The sequence below is a fragment of the Heteronotia binoei genome, chromosome 14 (genome assembly GCF_032191835.1).
Source record: "Heteronotia binoei isolate CCM8104 ecotype False Entrance Well chromosome 14, APGP_CSIRO_Hbin_v1, whole genome shotgun sequence".
NCBI lineage: Eukaryota > Metazoa > Chordata > Lepidosauria > Squamata > Gekkonidae > Heteronotia > Heteronotia binoei.
The window spans coordinates 69,994,283-70,014,470 of record NC_083236.1 but is presented as its reverse complement, the minus strand read 5'-3'; the positions used below and the strand labels follow the sequence as shown (position 1 = coordinate 70,014,470).

General features: G+C 49.9%; 1 protein-coding gene across 1 annotated transcript in view; it reads right to left on the bottom strand.

Moving 5' to 3' along the window:
* The window catches only part of ACSF3 (acyl-CoA synthetase family member 3), a 110,222-nt gene that overhangs the window by 40,060 nt on the left and 49,974 nt on the right, over positions 1–20,188 (bottom strand). The window contains exon 6 of the mRNA XM_060253566.1: positions 14,270–14,396. Within this exon, the coding sequence (XP_060109549.1) occupies positions 14,270–14,396 (127 nt within the window). The remainder of the gene's footprint in view (positions 1–14,269; positions 14,397–20,188) is intronic.

Below are 20,188 nucleotides of genomic sequence, written 5' to 3'. Positions count from 1 at the left end.
GCAAGTTTAAATAACTCGGTTTTACAGGCCCTGTGGAACTGCCGAAGGTCCCGCAGGGCCCTGATGTTTTCAGGTAAGGCATTCCACAGAGCAAAAGAACATTACAGCTTTAAGCATGTTTGTATTTTGAGTAAAAATCGTATTACTACTCGGGTTTGCCTGTGTCCTTTATAAAGTTTATATCTCCAGCAGGAGATGTTCAGAGGTGGTTTGCCACTGCCTGCTACCATGGACTTCTTGGGTGGTGACCCATTCACACATGAGGGATGGTGGCTCAGTGGCAGAGCATCTGCTTGGGAAGCAGAAGGTCCCAGGTTCCATCCTCAGCATCTCCAACTAAAAAGGGTCCAGGCAAATAGGCATGAAAAAACTCAGATTGAGAGAGCCATGAATGAGAGAGCCTGGAGAGCCATGAATGAGGCTGTGGCTCAGTGGTAGAGCATCTGCTTGGTAAGCAGAAGGTCCCAGGTTCAATCCCTGGCATCTCCAACTAAAAAGAAAAAAGCGTCCAGGCAAGTAGGCGTTAAAAACCTCAGCTTGAGACCCTGGAGAGTTGCTGCCAGTCTGAGTAGACAAGGCTGACTTTAATGGACTGAGGGGGGTCTGATTCAGTAGAAGGCAGCTTCATATGTTCTGTTATTAGAGGAGGGACAGTGGCTCAGTGGTAGAGCATCTGCTTGGTAAGCAGAAGGTCCCAGGTTCAATCCCCAGCACCTCCAACTAAAAAGGGTCCTGGCAAATAGGCATGAAAAACCTCCGCTTGAGACCCTGGAGAGCCACTGCCAGTCTGAGGAGACAAGACTGACTTTGATGGACCCAGGAGGGTCTGATTCAGTAGAAGGCAGCTTCAGATGTTCTTATGTCTAAGGGGAGGGAAGGTGGCTCAGCGGCAGAGCATCTACTTGGGAAGCAGAAGGTCCCAGGTTCAATCCCTGGCATGTCCAACTAAAAGGGGTCCAGGCAAGTAGGTGTAAAAAAACCTCCGCTTGAGACCCTGGAGAGCCGCTGCCAGTCTGAGTAGACAAGACTGATTTTGATGGACCCAGGAGGGTCTGATTCAGTATAAGGCAGCTTCATATGTTCACTCACCAGAGCCTACCCTGCTTGGAGGTAGAGTCTTTCATGGGGGTCACAACCCCTGCCTTTTAGGTCAGAAATGAGGCTCAGAAGATCCCGGGCTTCCTTGAGCTACTGTGCAAATGTAGAAATTAATGCTTCAATACTCGAAGCAGGGCTTTTTTTTGTAACAGGAACTCATTTGCCTTTAAGGCCATGCCCCCCTGATGTAGCCAATGCTCCTGGAGCTTACGGTAGGCCCTGTGCTAAGAGTCCTGTAAGCTCATGGAGGACTGGCTATATCAGAGGGGTGTGGCTTAACATGCAAAGGAATCATAGAGTTGGAAGGGGCCTTTAGGGTCATCTAGTCCAGCCCCCTCACTTCCCCCTAAATTCACAGGATCTTCAAAGGAGTTCCTGCTATAAAAAAAGCCCTGATTTGAAGAAACAGTTTTTAAAAAAAATATTTTGCCTAGAGTGATGTGATCCAGTGATGTTGGGCTAGTTTACTTTTTGTAGCATTCTAGAGACAAACCAATCTGTCCTTGAACCTCAAGGGAAGTCTGTCTATTCCATGAACCAGAGCCAACATTTGCCGGAGATGAACATATGAACATATGAAGCTGCCTTATACTGAGTCAGACCCTTGGTCCATCAAAGTCAGTATTGTCTTCTCAGACTGGCAGCGGCTCTCCAGGGTCTCAAGCTGAGGTTTTTCACACCTACTTGCCTGGACCTTTTTTTGGAGATGCCAGGGATTGAACCTGGGACCTTCTGCTTCCCAAGCAGATGCTCTACCACTGAGCCACCGTCCTTCCCCAAATCATAATTAAGCAATAATTTTAAACAAAAAGAAAAGGTATTAATTGAATGTATGACTAGAAGGAAAATGTAAACGTTGGGGGGGGGAGGGGGCTGCATGCCAGGATTCAAATTCAGCGCATGTCTATATAGAGCTTTGTTGGGCAGCCAGAAGCGGCTTCCATCTCAGGGGTGGGTGTGAACACCCACAAGTGGAAACAGACACCTGCCTGGGCAATGGGAAGATGCAGGGGGAAGCCACTGCCAGCTCCTGGTGTGGGCACGGCAGTCTGCCAGCTGCTTTTGCCTGGCAGCAAAGTCCACTTGTGTTCTGTGAGCTGCAAGGAGCCCCCAACTTGGAGCGAATTGAAGGGGACTCTGGCCAGGAAGATGCAGCTGAAGCACCAAAAACAAAACAAATTTTACATCCTAGCAGTGCTAATTTTTTTTATACGAGTAAATTATGCACGATATAAAGATGAGCTAACGTGCATAACCCATCCTGCTTCTAGAGGGTCCATTTCTGCTCTCCGAGTGCTGAAAATCTTATTCCTACTCCCTCTTACTGATGAGGCAATGCCAAATGGGTTCAGGATACAGTTGCCAACTCCAGTTTGGGAAATTCCTGGAGATTTGGGGCACAGCCTAGGGAAGGGGTAGGACCTCAGCAGAGGTAGAGACCACTCTCCCAAGCAGCCATATGTCCAGCAGAACTGATCCCTGTAGCCTGGTGATGAGTTAAAATTCCAGGATATCTCCAGGTTCTACCTGGAGTTTGGTAACCATAGGTCAGGAGGAACAGGAAGATGAAGTCGATCCAGCAGCTTCCATTTCTGAAGCAAATTTTGCAATTCCAGGGCTGCAGCAATTGAGTGAAACCCTCCTGTGCTACTCACAGGCCATCAGAAAAAAATTATCAGTGGCTGCAGGTGCAAGCAGTTCCTATAAAGCTGCGCCATCCAAGACCAGGGAGCGGAGTCTGAAGAGCAGAAGGCTGTGTGTGTGGAGGGGTGGAAATAAAGGGCCGGCGTTCCCACAGCTCTAGGCAACCAAAGACCATGGAAGACAAAGAAGACTGCAGATTTACACCCCGCCCTTCTCTCTGAATCAGAGACTCAGAGCAGCTTACAATCTCCTTTATCCTCTTCCCCCACAACATACACCCTGTGAGGTGGGTGGGGCTGAGAGGGCTCTCACAGCAGCTGCCCTTTCAAGGACAACCTCTGCAGGAGCTATGGCTGACCCAAGGCCATTCCAGCAGGTGCAAGTGGAGGAGTGGGGAATCAAACTTGGTTCTCCTAGAAAAGAGTCTGCACACTTAACCACTACACCAAACTGGCTCTCCAGGTGGGACTGAGAGAGCTCTCCCAGAAGCTGCCCTTTCAAGGACAACCTCTGCCAGAGCTATGGTTGACCCAAGGCCATCCCTGCAGCTGCAAGTGAAGGAGTGGGGAATCAAACCTGGTTCTGCCAGATAAGAGTCCGCACATTTAACCACTACAGTGACTATACCAAACTGGGGGGGGGGGGGGCGGGAAGCCAGTCTGATAAGCAGAATGTTGGAGGGGGATAAAGGGTCAGAATTCATACCACTCTAAGCAATATATATATAATATATATATATAAGCTTCTTCAAATACCGAAGCATTCATTTCTACATTTGCACAATATGCTCAAGGAAGCCTGGAACCTTCTGAGCCCCATTTCTGATCAACCAAAATGTGTGTAAAAGACAGGGGTTGTGACCGCCCCCCCCATGAAAGACTCTACCCCCAGGCTCTCCTGGCTTAAAAAGCAGGATTTGGTGACATGCAAAGGAAGGGCATTGATTTCACCTGCACTTCTGCACCATTCAAAAGCAGGGAAGCTTAACAGAAAATGAGTCATCGCTTTAAAGCCCGCCTCAAACAAGTTAAATAACTCTCACTTTCTTAACGACATATTAATCAAAGAGCATTGATCCCTGAATCAGATTCCGTCACCAGCCGGGGCCTCTATCTTCTCTACCCTGATGCAAGCATTAAGGGAGTTTTATTCTGACAGATACAATACAGCAATCAATAAAGTCTTATTATATGGAGCTGATATACATGGATTTGTTCCCAGGATTTATGCCTCGCTCTATAAGCCAGCACTATTTCACGTCTCTGCCTCAACCTGTAATTGAAAATAAATCTCCCCAAATACTCCAGGTTTCTGGTCGCCTGGATGTGCGGGCAACATTTGAAGAGGACGCTGGTCATCCCTGGGGGAGAGCAGCTCTCTGATCTGGCCAGACATGCTCTAATGCACTTTGACTCACAGGGGAGGGGACGGAATAGCCCGCTGCAGGGGGTGGGGGGGACGACTTACATATGCATAGACTCAAGGCGGAAGCCAGAAATGTTGGTCGAGCTGCACTGTATGCTTGCATTCTTTCCAAGGGGGGTGGGGGGCGGGACTTGAACAAGAGACGTTTCCGGCAGATGCACTCCCTATGCATGTTCGCACCACGGACGCATCACTCACGCATAAGCGGCCTCTAACATCCTGCAGTTCTTTTGTCAGGACAGCCCTCCCATGCATCCTTCAGAGCTCTGTAGCACAAAGTCCTCCTGTGGCCATAGGGAATTATGGCACCAGTCTACCTTGCAGGGGTGTTCGAAGGTTTTCCTTTGTTTAAATGTTTCTATCCTGCTTTGCTCCTTGACGTGGGATCCCCAAAAAAATTTCAACTAGGTTATGTGTTTACAGCAGTGTTCCCTCTAAGCTGAGTTAGTGTGAGCTAGCTCACAGAGCTTTAACCTCCAGCTCACACATTTTTGTCTTAGCTCAGGGAAAATGGCCTCAGAGTAACAATAATTTATGCAGCAGCTTGCAGCTTTAATGCCAGGAGCTCACAGCTTTAACATTAGTAGCTCACAATAGTAGTTTAGAGGGAACATTGGTTGACAGTGCTCTCTCAATGCCCCTTATGGGCAGACACTGTTTGACAACATTCTACTGGTGTTAATGTCAAGTGTTAATGAATAGCTGTGACATCACAGAAGCTCAGCCAATGGCCTGGAGGAGACATATGAACATATGAAGCTGCCTTATACTGAATCAGACCCTCGGTCCATCAAAGTCAATATTGTCTACTCAGACTGGCAGCGGCTCTCCAGGATCTCAAGCTGAGATTTTTCACACCAATTTGCCTGGACCCTTTTTGGGAGATGCCAGGGATTGAACCTGGGACCTTCTGCTTACCAAGCAGATGCTCTACCACTGAGCTACCGTCCCTCCCCAATGCACATGGGCAGCCAAAGACAGCTTTCAGCTATGCAGTGCAGGACTGCTTGCCAAGATGTAGAAAAGGCAGCTCCACGTCATGCAAAGCAAACAATTAAGGGGCTGCAGCTTCCACCGCCATTCTGTGGGTACGCACAGTTGTAAGATGAGTCAGAGATGGGTCTGCAGGCTTCCCTGACCTTTGGGCACCTGCCCCACTTCTCGGGACTCTCCAGCTCCCTGACCTGCCCCAGAAGTCTGGGCTGTCGCTCCCTCCATTGCAAGAAGCAGCAGCAGCATGTTAGCACTTCCATGTGTGCTTTTGCTGCAGGCAATTATTCTTCATTTGCTGACCTGCTGCTTTCGAGGAGTGTCGTTAGCAATCAGCAGAATGCTAAATTAAGGCTCGGAAGTCAAGAGAGCCAGAGCTGCCTGCCTTTCCCAGGCTCCCATTGCGCGCCTGCCCCAGCCACGCAGCTTGCCACCTGTCCTTGAAGAACATCCTGCTAGCCGTCTTAGGACACTGTCACAAGACGGGGAGGGCGGGGGGGGGCACCACTTGAAGTCTGAGAGACACTACTGGGTCTCCACCTGCTTTTGAAGGGCTCTGAGCTGGATCCTGGCTTGTTCTGCTCCTAGGGCTGGAAACAGGAAGAACCAGCACAGCCGTTGGAGCCCTCAAAGGCCAAGGAAGAGTCAGAAGGCTTTGTTTCATCCACCCTGCTGCCCGTCTTCCTTCGATGGCACAGCCTTCAAGCCGGAAGCATCAGCCTGCTGCTAACCGATACACTAAATCAAAGGCTTGCAAGTCAAGAGGGCTAGAGCTGCCTGGAAAAGCATCTCACATCTCAAGAGCCCATCATCTGCACCCCATTCTGGTCCAGACACAAGAGCTGGGGTGGGGGGTGGGGAGGGGGGCTGGTGTTGAAGGTGCCTCTTTGACAGCGCTTTGCCTGGAGCAGACCCTCGGCTGGGTCGTGGTTGCATTTCTCATTCGCTCTTTCAACATAAAAAGAGGTAAAGGTAGTCCCCTGTGCAAGCACCAGTCGTTTCCGACTCTGGGGTGATGCTGCTTTCACGACGTTTTCACGGCAGACTTTTTACGGGGTGGTTTGCCATTGCCTTCCCCAGTCATCTACGCTTCCCCCCCAGTAAGCTGGGTATTCATTTTACCCACCTCGGAAGGATGGCAGGCTGAGTCAACCTTGGGCCGGCTGCCTGAACCCAGCTTCTGCCGGGATCGAACTTTAGGTTGTGATCAGAGCTTGGACTGCAGTATTGCAGCTTTATTCCTCTGCGCCATGGGGCTCTTTTTCTCTTTCAACATGGATGTACTGAAAACCAGGTCTCATTTTGGGCAGGAGCTCACAGAAGCAGAGCTCTGGAACCTGTAAATTTTATTGTGCTCTTTCTTTCTTACTCACCCCACCTCCAAATACTTGTTCCGGGCTCCATTGTTCAAACCCACTGTGAGAATTTTGCCAAACTCTAAGATTTGACAAACCAAAAATGGGGAAATAACCAAAACATATAAAGCAGAAAGATGGAAATCTTCATCATGCCATGCGGCCACACACGAGAAAGTAATTTAAAAAGTATGATGGGAGTAAGATTTTATTATGACAATTATAATTCAAGAAGCATTTTACAGTTGGAACTCTCTGTCTGGGGCAAGTGATGCTCTGTATTCTTGGTGCTTGGGGGGCACAGTGGGAGGGCTTCTGGTGTCCTGGCCCCACTGGTGGACCTCCTGATGGCACCTGGTTTTTGACCACTGTGTGACACAGAGTGTTGGACTGCAGGGGCCATGGGTATGATCCAACATGGCTTCTCTTATGTTCTTCTGTCTGGGGCAGTGATGCTCTGTATTCTTGGTGCTTGGGGGGGGGGCAACGGAGGGCTCCTGATGTCTTGGCCCCACTAGTGGACCTCCTGTTGGCACTTGGTTTTTTTTGGCCAATTGTGTGACTCAGAGTGTTGGGCTGGATGGGCCATTGGCATGATCCGACAGGGCTTCTCTTATGTTCTTTTGTCCGGGGCAGTGATGCTCTGTATTCTTGGTGCTTGGAGGGAGGGCACAGTGGGAGGGCTTCTAGTGTCCTGGCCCTACTGATGGACCTCCTGATGGCACCTGCTTTTTTGGCCACTGTGTGTACAGAGTGTTGGACTGGATGGGCCATTGTGTCAAGCATGGTAGAATTCCACTGGTAATTGATTGTTTCAGAGTCCCCCATAAAGCTGGCCTGTGAAATATCATGGAGGACCAAGGTCTGTTATTCTTTTCCCCTCCCCCTTCTTGCTTTATTGCTTGTGAAGTAGAAGTAGAGAGAAACAAAACTAACTTGAGAAAGAGTAATCAGCACCTTCCCATACATTCCTATTAGGGAGTGTGGCACATCTGGGGAAAGCAAGGACAGAGTCCTGATAACGCTATGACAATGTAGACATTTATGATAGTTTATGTGTGAGAGCACATCCCTCGCCCCCACCTTTTGGAATCCTTTTGAAGTATGCCTTAAAAGTATTGTATCAATGTATCTTTAGCATCACTCTCAAGAAAATGTTACACAGAAAGTATCGGTCTATCAATAAACGTAGTTTTGTATCAAACCTGACTCATCATTGAAACTGCATGCTTGACACATTGGCCTGATCCAACATGGTTTCTCTTATGTTCTTATGTGACACAGAGTGTTGGACTGGATGGGCCATTGGCCTGATCCAACATGGCTTCTCTTATGTTCTTCTGCGACACAGAGTGTTGGACTGGATGGGCCATTGGCCTGATCCAACATGGCTTCTCTTATGTTCTTAAGGTAGATGCTTCCGGTGGTGTCAGGGGTGTGTGGTATATGCAAATAAGTTGTGCTAATGAGCTCTGGCACTTCCTTTTCTACGAAATGACGCCTACCTAAAACACTTTGCTACGCAGGGCTGGAGGTCAGGGAGTCTGAGACCTTGCTCACGGAAGGCTCTAATGCTGGCGTGCAAGAGATCTGTTTCCCAGCATCTTCGCAGCACACACCCTTGCTACAGCTACAGCAGCCTCTCTCATTTGCATTCTCCGGCCTGCTGCGGCAGTAATTAACTCTGTTTAACTCATTCAAATGCATTCTCCGGCATTCACTTAGTAACAGCCATTTTGCTACTCCACATAAAAGCCTGATGAGTCGGCATCTCGCTGGGATTCATCAGAAGTGCAGAGAGCGCTCGCCCCATCAGGTCACGCACGGTGAAAGCCGGGCGTGTTTTGTGCAAAGCGCAGACGGAGAAACCCATATCCTGAGCGCCTTGGCAGCACCCACCCCAAAGTTTTTTAAAAATGACCTCCTGGCCCTAACTGTTACAGAGGTCAGCTTGAAAGCATCACAGCCAGCCTCTGTGAGCTGTGCGAGAACCAGGACTCTGCAGCTGCAGAACTGGCCTCCTCCGGATTGGCATGCGTGCAGGCCGTGCAGAGTAGCCCACAAGGCGGCACCCGCTTCCGATCACGTGCCTCTGCCCTTGGAAATACGCTGCCTACAAAATTACGTGCAAAGGATCCAGAAGAGGTAACCTGAAGCTGAGGGGAACCTGAGAAAAAAGACAATTAGACCACCTACACACACACACACACCCCGTCACTGTCAAACACGACTAAGGATGGAGCAAGAATGCTGGCGACAGAACTTGCCTCTCGTCTCCCCCTACCCCCTGGCATTTCCAGCTTGGAAGTTAGATTTGGCCCGGGAAAGGGTTAAGTTTAATTTATACTGATTTCCATTTAATATCGTTCTCTCCCCGTAGGAGTCAGCAGCTGTGAGCTGATTGTAGTTTCTCATTATGCAGCCTGTATCGCTAATGGTGTGTGACAAAGGGATGCCATCTTCCAGGCCGTACCCCCGAGAGCCAATTAAACACACAGACTCCCTTCCTGTTTGCAGTGCATTACAATGAAATTAAACTGAATTTCAAAATCATTTTCTCCTAAAGACATCTCTTTACAATAATTAATGCATGCTATTCCTTTGCATCTGAAATATTCACCAGGAGGGTCGATCCTCAACCCCCCACTCCCCCCCCCCCAAAAAAAATTCTGATGATCCACATCTCTGCATTGCCCGCTGCTATTAAGCGGCCAAATCCTGCCACTCCCCTGTGGACTGTGCAGGGCGTGTGTTTGCTGAATGAAAAAAAAAAGTCAGTACGTGAAAAAGCTACTAAGAGTGCACCGGAAAGTCGACTTGGAGCATTTGACTCTTCACCCCAATATCATCTTGCATGCGCATCACACCTCAAAGCTTCTAAAGCATTCACATGTTATCTTGCGGCCATCCTTAAGACGACCCTGGAAGGTGCCCCCACGTGCGCAGCGTTTCAGATGGAAAAAGCAACCCAGTTAAGGACATCAAGGAAGTTCAGGGCAAGCTGAGATTCGAACACAAGAACATTAAGAGAAGCCATGTTGGATCAGGCCAGTGGCCCATCCAGTCCAACACTCTGTCACACAGTGGCCAAAAAACCAGGTGCCATCAGGAAGTCCATCCGTGGGGCCAGGACACTAGAAGCCCTCCCACTGTGCCCCCCAAGCACCAAGAATACAGAGCATCACTGCCCCAGACACAAGAACATTAAGAGAAGCCATGTTGGATCAGGCCAGTGGCCCATCCAGTCCAACACTCTGTCACACAGTGGCCAAAAAACCAGGTGCCATCAGGAAGTCCATCCGTGGGGCCAGGACACTAGAAGCCCTCCCACTGTGCCCCCCAAGCACCAAGAATACAGAGCATCACTGCCCCAGACATAAGAACATAAGAGAAGCCATGTTGGATCAGGCCAGTGGCCCATCCAGTCCAACACTCTGTCACACAGTGGCCAAAAAACCAGGTGCCATCAGGAGGTCCATCCGTGGGGCCAGGACACTAGAAGCCCTCCCACTGTGCCCCCCAAGCACCAAGAATACAGAGCATCACTGCCCCAGACATAAGAACATAAGAGAAGCCATGTTGGATCAGGCCAATGGCCCATCCAGTCCAACACTCTGTGACACACAGGGGCCAAAAAACCCAATTGCCATCAGGAGGTCCACCAGTGGGGCCAGGACACTAGAAGCCCTCCCACTGTGCCCTCCCTCCAAGCACCAAGAATACAGAGCATCACTGCCCCAGACATAAGAACATAAGAGAAGCCATGTTGGATCAGGCCAGTGGCCCATCCAGTCCAACACTCTGTGTCACACAGTGGCCAAAAAACCAGGTGCCATCAGGAGGTCCATCCGTGGGGCCAGGACACTAGAAGCCCTCCCACTGTGCCCCCCAAGCACCAAGAATACAGAGCATCACTGCCCCAGACATAAGAACATAAGAGAAGCCATGTTGGATCAGGCCAATGGCCCATCCAGTCCAACACTCTGTGACACACAGGGGCCAAAAAACCCAATTGCCATCAGGAGGTCCACCAGTGGGGCCAGGACACTAGAAGCCCTCCCACTCTTGTCCCCCTCGCAAGCACCAAGAATACAGAGCATCACTGCCCCAGACGTAGGAACATAAGAGAAGCCATGTTGGATCAGGCCAATGGCCCATCCAGTCCAACACTCTGTGTCACATAAAAACATAAGAGAAGCCATGTTGGATCAGGCCAGTGGCCCATCCAGTCCAACACTCTGTGTCACATAAAAACATAAGAGAAGCCATGTTGGATCAGGCCAGTGGCCCATCCACTCCAACACTCTGTCACACAGTGGCCAAAAAAACAGGTGCCATCAGGAGGTCCATCCGTGGGGCCAGGACACTAGAAGCCCTCCCACTGTGCCCCCCAAGCACCAAGAATACAGAGCATCACTGCCCCAGACATAAGAACATAAGAGAAGCCATGTTGGATCAGGCCAATGGCCCATCCAGTCCAACACTCTGTGACACACAGGGGCCAAAAAACCCAATTGCCATCAGGAGGTCCACCAGTGGGGCCAGGACACTAGAAGCCCTCCCACTCTTGTCCCCCTCGCAAGCACCAAGAATACAGAGCATCACTGCCCCAGACGTAGGAACATAAGAGAAGCCATGTTGGATCAGGCCAATGGCCCATCCAGTCCAACACTCTGTGTCACATAAAAACATAAGAGAAGCCATGTTGGATCAGGCCAGTGGCCCATCCAGTCCAACACTCTGTGTCACATAAAAACATAAGAGAAGCCATGTTGGATCAGGCCAATGACCCATCCAGTCCAACACTCTGGGTCACACAGGGGCCAAAAAACCCAGGTGCCATCAGGAGGTCTACCAGTGGGGCCAGGACACTAGAAGCCCTCCCACTCTTGCCCCCCCAAGCACCAAGAATACAGAGCATCACTGCCCCAGACTTAAGAACATAAGAGAAGCCATGTTGGATCAGGCCAATGGCCCATGCAGTCCAACACTCTGTGTCACACAGAGGCCAAAAAACCCAGGCGCCATCAGGAGGTCCACCAGTGGGGCCAGGACACTAGAAGCCCTCCCACTATGCTCCCCAAGCACCAAGAATACAGAGCATCACTGCCCCAGACTTAAGAACATAAGAGAAGCCATGTTGGATCAAGCCAATGGCCCATCCAGTCCAACACTCTGTGTCACACAGGGGCCAAAAAACCCAGGTGCCATCAGGAGGTCCATCAGTGGGGCCAGGACACTAGAAGCCCTCCCACTGTGGACCCCCCCAGCACCAAGAATTTATTTATCTATTTATTTGGTTAATTTCTATTCTACCCTATCCCAAATGGGCTCAGGGCGGATCACATACAAATAAAATCAAACCGATACAGTACAATAAAACCAATAAATCAATAAATTCAGTTAAAACAATGACATAGCCCAATACAGTGTGACATAGGCGGCGGGCTCGTAATACAGGTTAGGGTAGAGATAGTGGCCCAGATACCAAAGTTCCGACCACTGTGGGGGTGGATAGCCGATGATTTAGGCAATAGGGCAGGGGGTGTCCGCCCGCCTCAGCCGAACGGCTGGCAGAACAGCTCCGTCTTACAGGCCCTCCGGAAAGGTAACAGATCCAGTAGGGCCTGCATCACCACCGGGAGCTGATTCCACCAGGATAGTCGAGGCAAGACGGATGTCCCTTGGGTCGGGGATTGTCAGAAGATGTTGACTGGCAGATCGTAGCTGCCTTCAGGGCTCATATGGGGAGAGGCGGTCCCTCAGGTATGTCGGTCCCAGGCCACATAAGGCTTTGAATGTCAATACTGGAACCCTGCAGCGGATCCGGTACTCAACTGGTAACCAGTGCAATGTACGCAGCATCGGTCAACTGCTTGCCCGCACAGGCAATCCAGTCAGAAGCCGTGCTGCCGCGCCTTGCACTCGTTGGAGCTTCCGGATCAGTCTCAGGGGCAAGCCTGCATAGAGCGAGTTACAGTAGTCCAACCTGGAAGTAACTGTTGCATGGATCACTGTAGCTAGGTCCTGGGGTGTCAGACAGGGCACAAGCTGTTTGGCCTGCCGAAGATGATGAAAGGCAGATCGTGCAACTGCAGTGACCTGGGCCTCCATAGAAAGGGAGGCATCCAGTATCACCCCCAGACTCCTCACCTGCTGAGCTGGCACCAAAGGGTAGCACCATCTAGGGTGGGACGTCGAACGCCCCATCCTAATCCCTTCCAACCCAGGTACAGGACCTCCGTCTTAGTTGGACTGAGTTTCAGCTGGATTAACTGCAGCCATCCAGCCACGGCTTCTGAGACCCCGGTCAGGTGATCTGGGGCATTGGCAGTTCAGTTTCTCAGCTACCCTGCCTGCCGCAGTGGCTCTCCTCCTTGCCAAATGACTTGGGTCAGGTAGGAAGCAAAATGGAGAGCACAGTGCAGACCGTTGGGTGGGGATCAGAGGGTGTCATTCCACCCCACCTAACCAGACAGCTGAGCTTGTTTCGCTACCCAAGGACTGGATGTCTAGGGCCAAAGGAAGAAAGCGCATCTCTGAAGAGGTGGCATGTCAGTGTCTTAAATAAATGAATTAAAAGGGTACTGTGCTGTACGTAGGCATTTTTACAGCTGTAACCACCGCCTAGCGGGACACAATTTTGACTTCAAGGGTTTATTCCATGCGCTTATTTGTCGCCTCTGCAGAGCCCTACTCAACATGGACTAGCAACCTGAAACATCTGCCGAATGTGTTTTAAGCTGATTTGATGGAGTTGTTAGGAAGACAAATCGGGTAAGAGCCATCAAGACAGTAGGCAGGGCTTTTTTGTGTAGAAGGAACTCCTTTGCATATTAGGCCACACACCCCTGATATAGTCAATCCTCCTGGAGCTTGCAGTAGGCCCTGTACTAAAAGCCCTGTAAGCTCTTGGAGGACTGGCTACATCAAGGGGTGTGTGGCCTAATATGCACAGGAGTTCCTGCTACAAAAAAAGCCCTGGTGGTAGGGAAGTTAATTTCTCAGCAGGAGCAACCATAGGCCAAGCTGTGGCCAGGCCAAAGAGTAGCCCCAGTTTCCTGTTCCCGGCTGAACAGGCTGTGACAGATGGGCTCTCTGCAGTCTGGAGCCGCCGACCAGTACCAGGTGGACAAAAACTTCTAGGAGGCCGTCTCAAAGGTCTCAGGTAATGCACTGATCACACAATTGGAGCATCCCAATACTAGCTAATTATGCATCTTCTCACCTAGCTGTGGCGGCAAATACGTGCGGGCTATCCTATTGGTCTGCAATCTTGTAATGTAAAATTTTATTTGTATCCCGCCCTCGCCCGCCGAAGCAGGCTCAGGGCGGCTAACAACATTTAAGGTGAACAACACAATAATAAAACAATCTTAAGCTAGTTAAGACATCAGCATGCATAAATGAACATTTAAGAATAAGAATAATGCAGATTTATACCCCGCCCTTCTCTCTGAATCAGAGACTCAGAGCAGCTCACAATCTCCTTTTCCTTCCTCCCCCACAACAGACACCCTGTGCGGTGGGTGAGGCTGAGAGAGCTCTTATAACAGCTGCCCTTTCAAGGACAACTCCTACGAAAGCCATGGCTGACCCAAGGCTATTCCAGCAGGTGCAAGTGGAGGAGTGGGGAATCAAACCTGGTTCTCCCAGATATGGGCCTGCATACTTAACCACTACACCAAACCGGCTCTTAATTATCTCATTACTTCAGGGAGGGAACTTGCAATAACCCAACAGAAACACGGTGGTACCTGTTTTGAACCAGCCGTCCGGCGTAAAGGCGTCTCTGGTCTCCTTAGGTCTGTTCCAGTATTCCCGGAAGACTGTGGGCCCTTTCACAAAGAGCTCTCCTTCTTTGCCTTCCAAGCCTGGGGTCACCTGCGGAAACAGAGAAGCCTCATATTCTGTGGTTTATGCCCACCTCCAAACTAGCCAGTCACAGGACACGGCAGCGTGAGGATGAGCAAGACCACCCTGACCATGAAGCCCTTGTGCTTTCCTGCAGGCTTCATTGGCTGCTTTCCAGAAGGCTCAGAACACCAAGACCGGGTCCAGGGCCATCAAACAAGAACCAGGCATGACCAGAGAGGGAACGGCCAGGCTGCAGATCCAGGGAGGCCAAGGAGAGCCCCAGGTGAGCGAGGCCTGCTTGGACTGGCTGGATCTCTAGCCAGCCAAGCAGGCCTCACTCGCCTGGGGCTCTCCTTTCTTGCATCGGGTTGCCTTTGGCTGGGGGGGGCAGCATATGCTAATGATTTATGCTAATGAGCTCCACCCATTTTTCTACAAAATGACCCCTGATTGTACCTATTTGAGACCCAGTGTAGTGTAGAAGATAGAGCGGTGGACTAGGACTCTGGGTTCGAATCGCCATTTCTACCATGGAAGCTCACCGGGTGATCTTGGCCCCGTCACAAACTCTCATCCCGGCCTACCTCACAGGGCTGCTTTGTGGGAAAACGGAGGTGGGGAGAAGGCTGTTTTAAAAGCTACTTTAAGTCCCAACTTAAAGAGAAAGTGGGACATAAATAAGTGGAAATGCAAGCATCTGCACTCTCTCTCTCTCCCCTACCCTGCAACCAACGCAGCGACGAGACCCTTTCCCCTTTTTTCGTGCCACCGTCTCTACCCTGGAAAGGGGCAGCAGCCTGAATGGCCGAACAGGCGGGGGAAGAGCCCATTCCCAGTGCGGAGAGGGAGCTCCTGCTTGCGTGAATCAAGGGTTGGCCGGGCTCCAAATTCCTTGTCACCTCGGCTCCAGCTCTGGCACAGGCTCAGCCCGGCCTTATCTGGAGCGCAGCTCCTTGGCAGCAGGCGTGTCCCTGTTGTGCTATTCCACGATACCACGGCTGGCTTGCAAACAGTAAAACAGAAAGCCCGTGACATTATCTTAATAGGATTTTGCTTCCTGAACTCTCGGTGTCAGTAGCGGTGCTCCCCAGCGCCCGGGGAACATGTGGGCCAGTTCAGGCATCAGCTTGATAACTGGGGGCGGAAGCAAAATGGAGACTTCAAAAGGCTTCCTGGCTTACTTGCCTACAGCATCCCCTCCGTTAGGCCCAAGGCACACTCCCCAAACTGGAAGGCTGCTTCTTTTCCTCGATGGGGGGGGGGGGGAGGAGTCCACTGCAGACTTCTTGCAAGCTCCTTTCTTCTGTAAAAATCTCCAAGGTATCCTTTTGTTGATGCACCGGATCTAACTTACAAGCAGCTGTTGAAAGCATCAGATGGCTAATTGCTCAGATACCCTATTCTCCAAGTGCCATATTTTAATGCACGTTTCAGCCGCTTTAATGCATTCAAGCAACTTTAACATGCAGGCGCGGCGTGCCCTGGAAGGGCTGGCATTTGATCGCTTTTCCGCTGCGAAACGGATTCAGCAAGTTGAGCTGGGCCAGCCGGCGCAACCAGATAAGATTACATTTGCCACGCATGGAAATAAAAAGGTTGTAATAAACTCTCTGAAGGAATAAATCCGAGTGATTATAAAATGCATATTTTCAATGCTTCGGTTTTACCTCTCTATTAGCAGGCAGCCAAGGTAGCTTGCAAAAGAGAGGAAAACCAACCTTTGATAGGCCCCGCATTAGTGAATACTTAGTGGCTCGTGGCTTTCCAGGATAACTGAGCCTTTCAGTCTGCTGCCCTTGATCAACTAAAGTGGAGGAATTGGTGCTGGACAAGAAAAGTACTTGGGAACATCTGCGTGGCCAGCTGTGGGGGCAGGAGAAGAAGAAGAATTGGTTTTATACCCCGTTCTTCACTATCCAAAGGAACATATGAACATATGAAGCTGCCTTATACTGAATCAGACCCCTCTTGGTCCATCAAAGTCAGTATTGTCTACTCAGACTGGCAGTGGCTCTCCAGGGTCTCAAGCTGAGGTTTTTCACGCCTGTTTGCCTGGACTCTTTGTGGTTGGAGATGCCGGAGACTGAACTTGGGACCTTCTGCATCCCAAGCAGATTCTCAACCACTGAGCCACGGTCCCTCCCCAAAGGAGTCTCAGGGTGGCTTACAATTGCCTTCCCTTCCTCTCCCCACAACAAAATAGTCAAATTGCATCTTTAAGACCAACTTAGTTTTATTCAGAATGTCAGCTTTCGTGTGCTTCAAGCACACTTCATCAGACGAGGAATCTGGCACAGTGAGCAGAGCCACACATAGCTGGTAGGCAGTGGCTCAGAATGTAAAATGGTACAGATTTAAGATCCAAGGACAGAATAGTAAAATTAACAAATTGAGCAAACCTTTGATCTGAGTAGCATGAGCATGCGAAAGCAACAAAACAGTAGTATGTCAAAATATGAGAGTGTCTGTTAATGACTTTATTGTTATAAACTTGGGCCAAAAGGAAGGAATTTCCTTTATAACAATAGAGTCATTAAAAGACACTCTTACATATTGACATACTACTGTGTTGTTGCTTTTGCATGCTCATGCTACTCAGATCAAGGGTTCGCTCAATTTGTTAATTTTACTATTCTGTCATTGGAACTTATATTTGTACCATTTTGCATTCTAAACCACTGCCTACCGGATAGTTTTACTATTCTGTCATTGGATCCTAAATCTGTACCATTTTACATTCTGAGCCTTTGCCTGCCAGCTACCCTGTTTCCCTGAAAATAAGACCTACCCCAAAAATAAGCCCTAGCAGGATTTCTACGCATTTGTTAAATATAAGCCCTACTCTGATAGTAAGACCTAGTGATGGGTGGCTATGCAGTGTATCTGCATAGCCACACCATGCATTTCAGAGAGGAGTGGTAAGGAAGACTGAAATACCTTTTATCTGCTACAACTCCTTTCTCCGAGCTGTTCGCACTTGCGCGGGTGGCAACCACATCATACTTAATAAAAAATAAGACACCCCCTGAAAATAAGCCCTAGTGTGTCTTCTTGAGAAAAAACAAATATAAGACAGTGTCTTATTTTCGGGGAAACACGGTATATGTGCCTCTGCTCACTGTGCTGGATTCCTCGTCTGATGAAGTGTGTTTAGAGCACATGAAAGCTTACGTTCTGAATAAAACTAAGTTGGTCTTAAAGGTGCAATTGACTCCTATTTTGTTCTACGACTTCAGACCAACACGGCTGCCTACTTAGATCTATCTCCCCACAACAGACACCCTGTGAGGTAGGTGGGGCTGAGAGAACGCTGAGAGAGCTGTGACTGACTCAAGGTCACCAGCTGGCTTCTGTGGAGGAGGAGTGGGGAATCAAACCCTGTTCCACTGGACAGGTCTGATCCAAACAGTCAGTTCCGATGCTATATTGTTACGGCCCTCTGTCCCTCACAAGAATCCTGTATCCTGTTGCTGCTTATGGAACTTGACCTGGAGATGCGGTGGATTATCAGGCGAGACCTCTCCGGGCAGCACAGGAAAAGCACAGAATTCAAATCAACAGAGACAGGGTGCCCTTGGGCAAAAGCCACACCAAGCACAACTCAAAAGGGCACATCGTTGCCTGCACTACGAAATCAGCGAGCACGGCACAAGAACTGCACAGCATTGTGGGAACTCATTTTAACTCTCCTTCTTTTGCCTGGCGTGGGAGCAGCTCCTGCCAGATTGTGCCCTTGCTCTACAGGAGAGACAGATGCGGGCCCTGCATATGGACATCAGCATCTCTGCAAAGAGCAAGCAAAGGCAGCAAAAGTACCAATGTGGGCTAATTTTTCTAGGGGGACGGGTTGTAAACGGGGCCAGCTGCGCTCTCCGAGATCACCAGAAGCAACGCACAGAAAAAAGCCATAAAATTTAAATTTTAAAGAAGCATTTCCATCATGGCGTATTCCCACTCCCCCCATCGTCTTCGCCTGGCACTGGTTAAAAATGCAAAGGGTTTGCACCGCTGGTTTATATTTGCAATTAAATGATTACCTGAATCAAAGTACTTAAGGAATACTGGGAAGGTTCTGCTTCGTGGGGGGGCGGGGGGGCAGATGGGGGGATGTTAAGCAGGAGAAAATCAGGAGGGCCCATGCTGTCTGCAGAAATGAGTCCTTTATTAATCCATTTGCTTGGCAAAAATCAGAAACTGAATAAACAATTTCTAATCAGAGCGAGGGAACAGCAGGGTGTTCCTCTGCCAGTCCCCGTCCTGGCGTTACGGTGCTGTGAGACGCTGGCCACATCACATCCGACACACTGCAGACATTCACAACATCACAGTTGCGACAAAAACACCAAAGCGGATCCTTCCAACCAAAGGACAGAGATGCAATCCCGCTAAAACTTTCATGGAAGCAAGTCCCACTGACTAAAATGAGACTTCTCGGTAGACCTGCTTAGGACTGCTCTCCTAGAATCATTCCTTGTCAAGGATTCATCAAGGGCAAAGTGCTTGGGGGACCAATTGTGGGAGGGCTTCCAATGTCCTGGCCCCACTGATGGACCTCCTGATGGCACCTGGGTTTTTTGTCCACTGTGTGACAAAGAGTGTTGGACTGGATGGGTCATTGGCCTGATCCAACATGGCTTCTCTTATGTTCTTATGTCTGGGGCAGTGATGATCTGTATTCTGGGTGCTTGGGGGAGCCGCAGTGGGAGGCCCACTAATGTCCTGGCCCCACTGATGGCCCTCCTGATGTCACCTGTTTTTTTGGCCACTGTGTGACACAGAGTGTTGGGCTGGATGGGCCATTGGCCTGATCCAGCAGGGCTTTTCTTATGTTCTTATGTCTGGGGCAGTGATGCTCTGTATTCTTGTTGATTGGAGGGAGAGCACAGTGGGAGGGCTTCTAATGTCCTGGCCCCACTGGTGGACCTCCTGATGGCACCTGGGTTTTTTGGCCACTGTGTGACACAGAGTGTTGAACTGGATGGGCCATTGCCATGATCCAACATGGCTTCTCTTATGTTCTTTTGTCTGGGGCAGTGATGCTCTGTATTCTTGGTGCCTGGTGGGGGGGCAACAGTGAGAAAGTTTCCAGTGTCCTGGCCCCACTGATGGACCTCCTGATGTCACCTGGTTTTTTGGCCACTGTGTGACACGGAGTGTTGGACTAGATGGGCCATTGGCCTGATCCAACATGGCTTCTCTTATGTTCTTAACCCATTCTGCCTCCACCTAAGTTTTGTTCTTTGAAAAAATAACCCCATACATGTATTTTTGAAATGAGGGCAGAACAGAGGTGCTCTCTAAGGGAAACGCTAGAACTTGAGGGCATCCCTTGAAGCTGAAGGGCAGTAGGTTAAAGACAGAAAAGGGGAATACTACTTTACAAAGAGAGTGATTCAAATGTGGGAGTCGCTGCCAGAGGATGTAGTGACGGCCACAGGAATAAACAACTTTCAAAGGGGATTAGAGAGATTCATGGAGGACAAGTTTATCAGTGGCTGCAAGGCCATGGCGACTGAGGGGAACCTCCACACACAGAGGCGGTAATCCTCTGAATCCCAGAGCCAGAAGGCAGCATTAGGGGAAGGCTTTGACCTTTCTGCCCTGTTGCTGGCCCTCCAGAGGAACTGGCTGGCACCTGTGTGAGACAGGAGGCTGGACTAGATGGACCCTCCCTGGTCTGACCCAGCAGGGTTCTTTTGAGGTTCTTCTCAGGGGAAGGCCTCGGCCTCTCTGCCCTGTTGTTGGCCCTCCAGAGGAATTGGTTGGCCACTGTGTGAGACAGGAGGTGGACTACATGCACCCTCACTGGTCTGATCCAG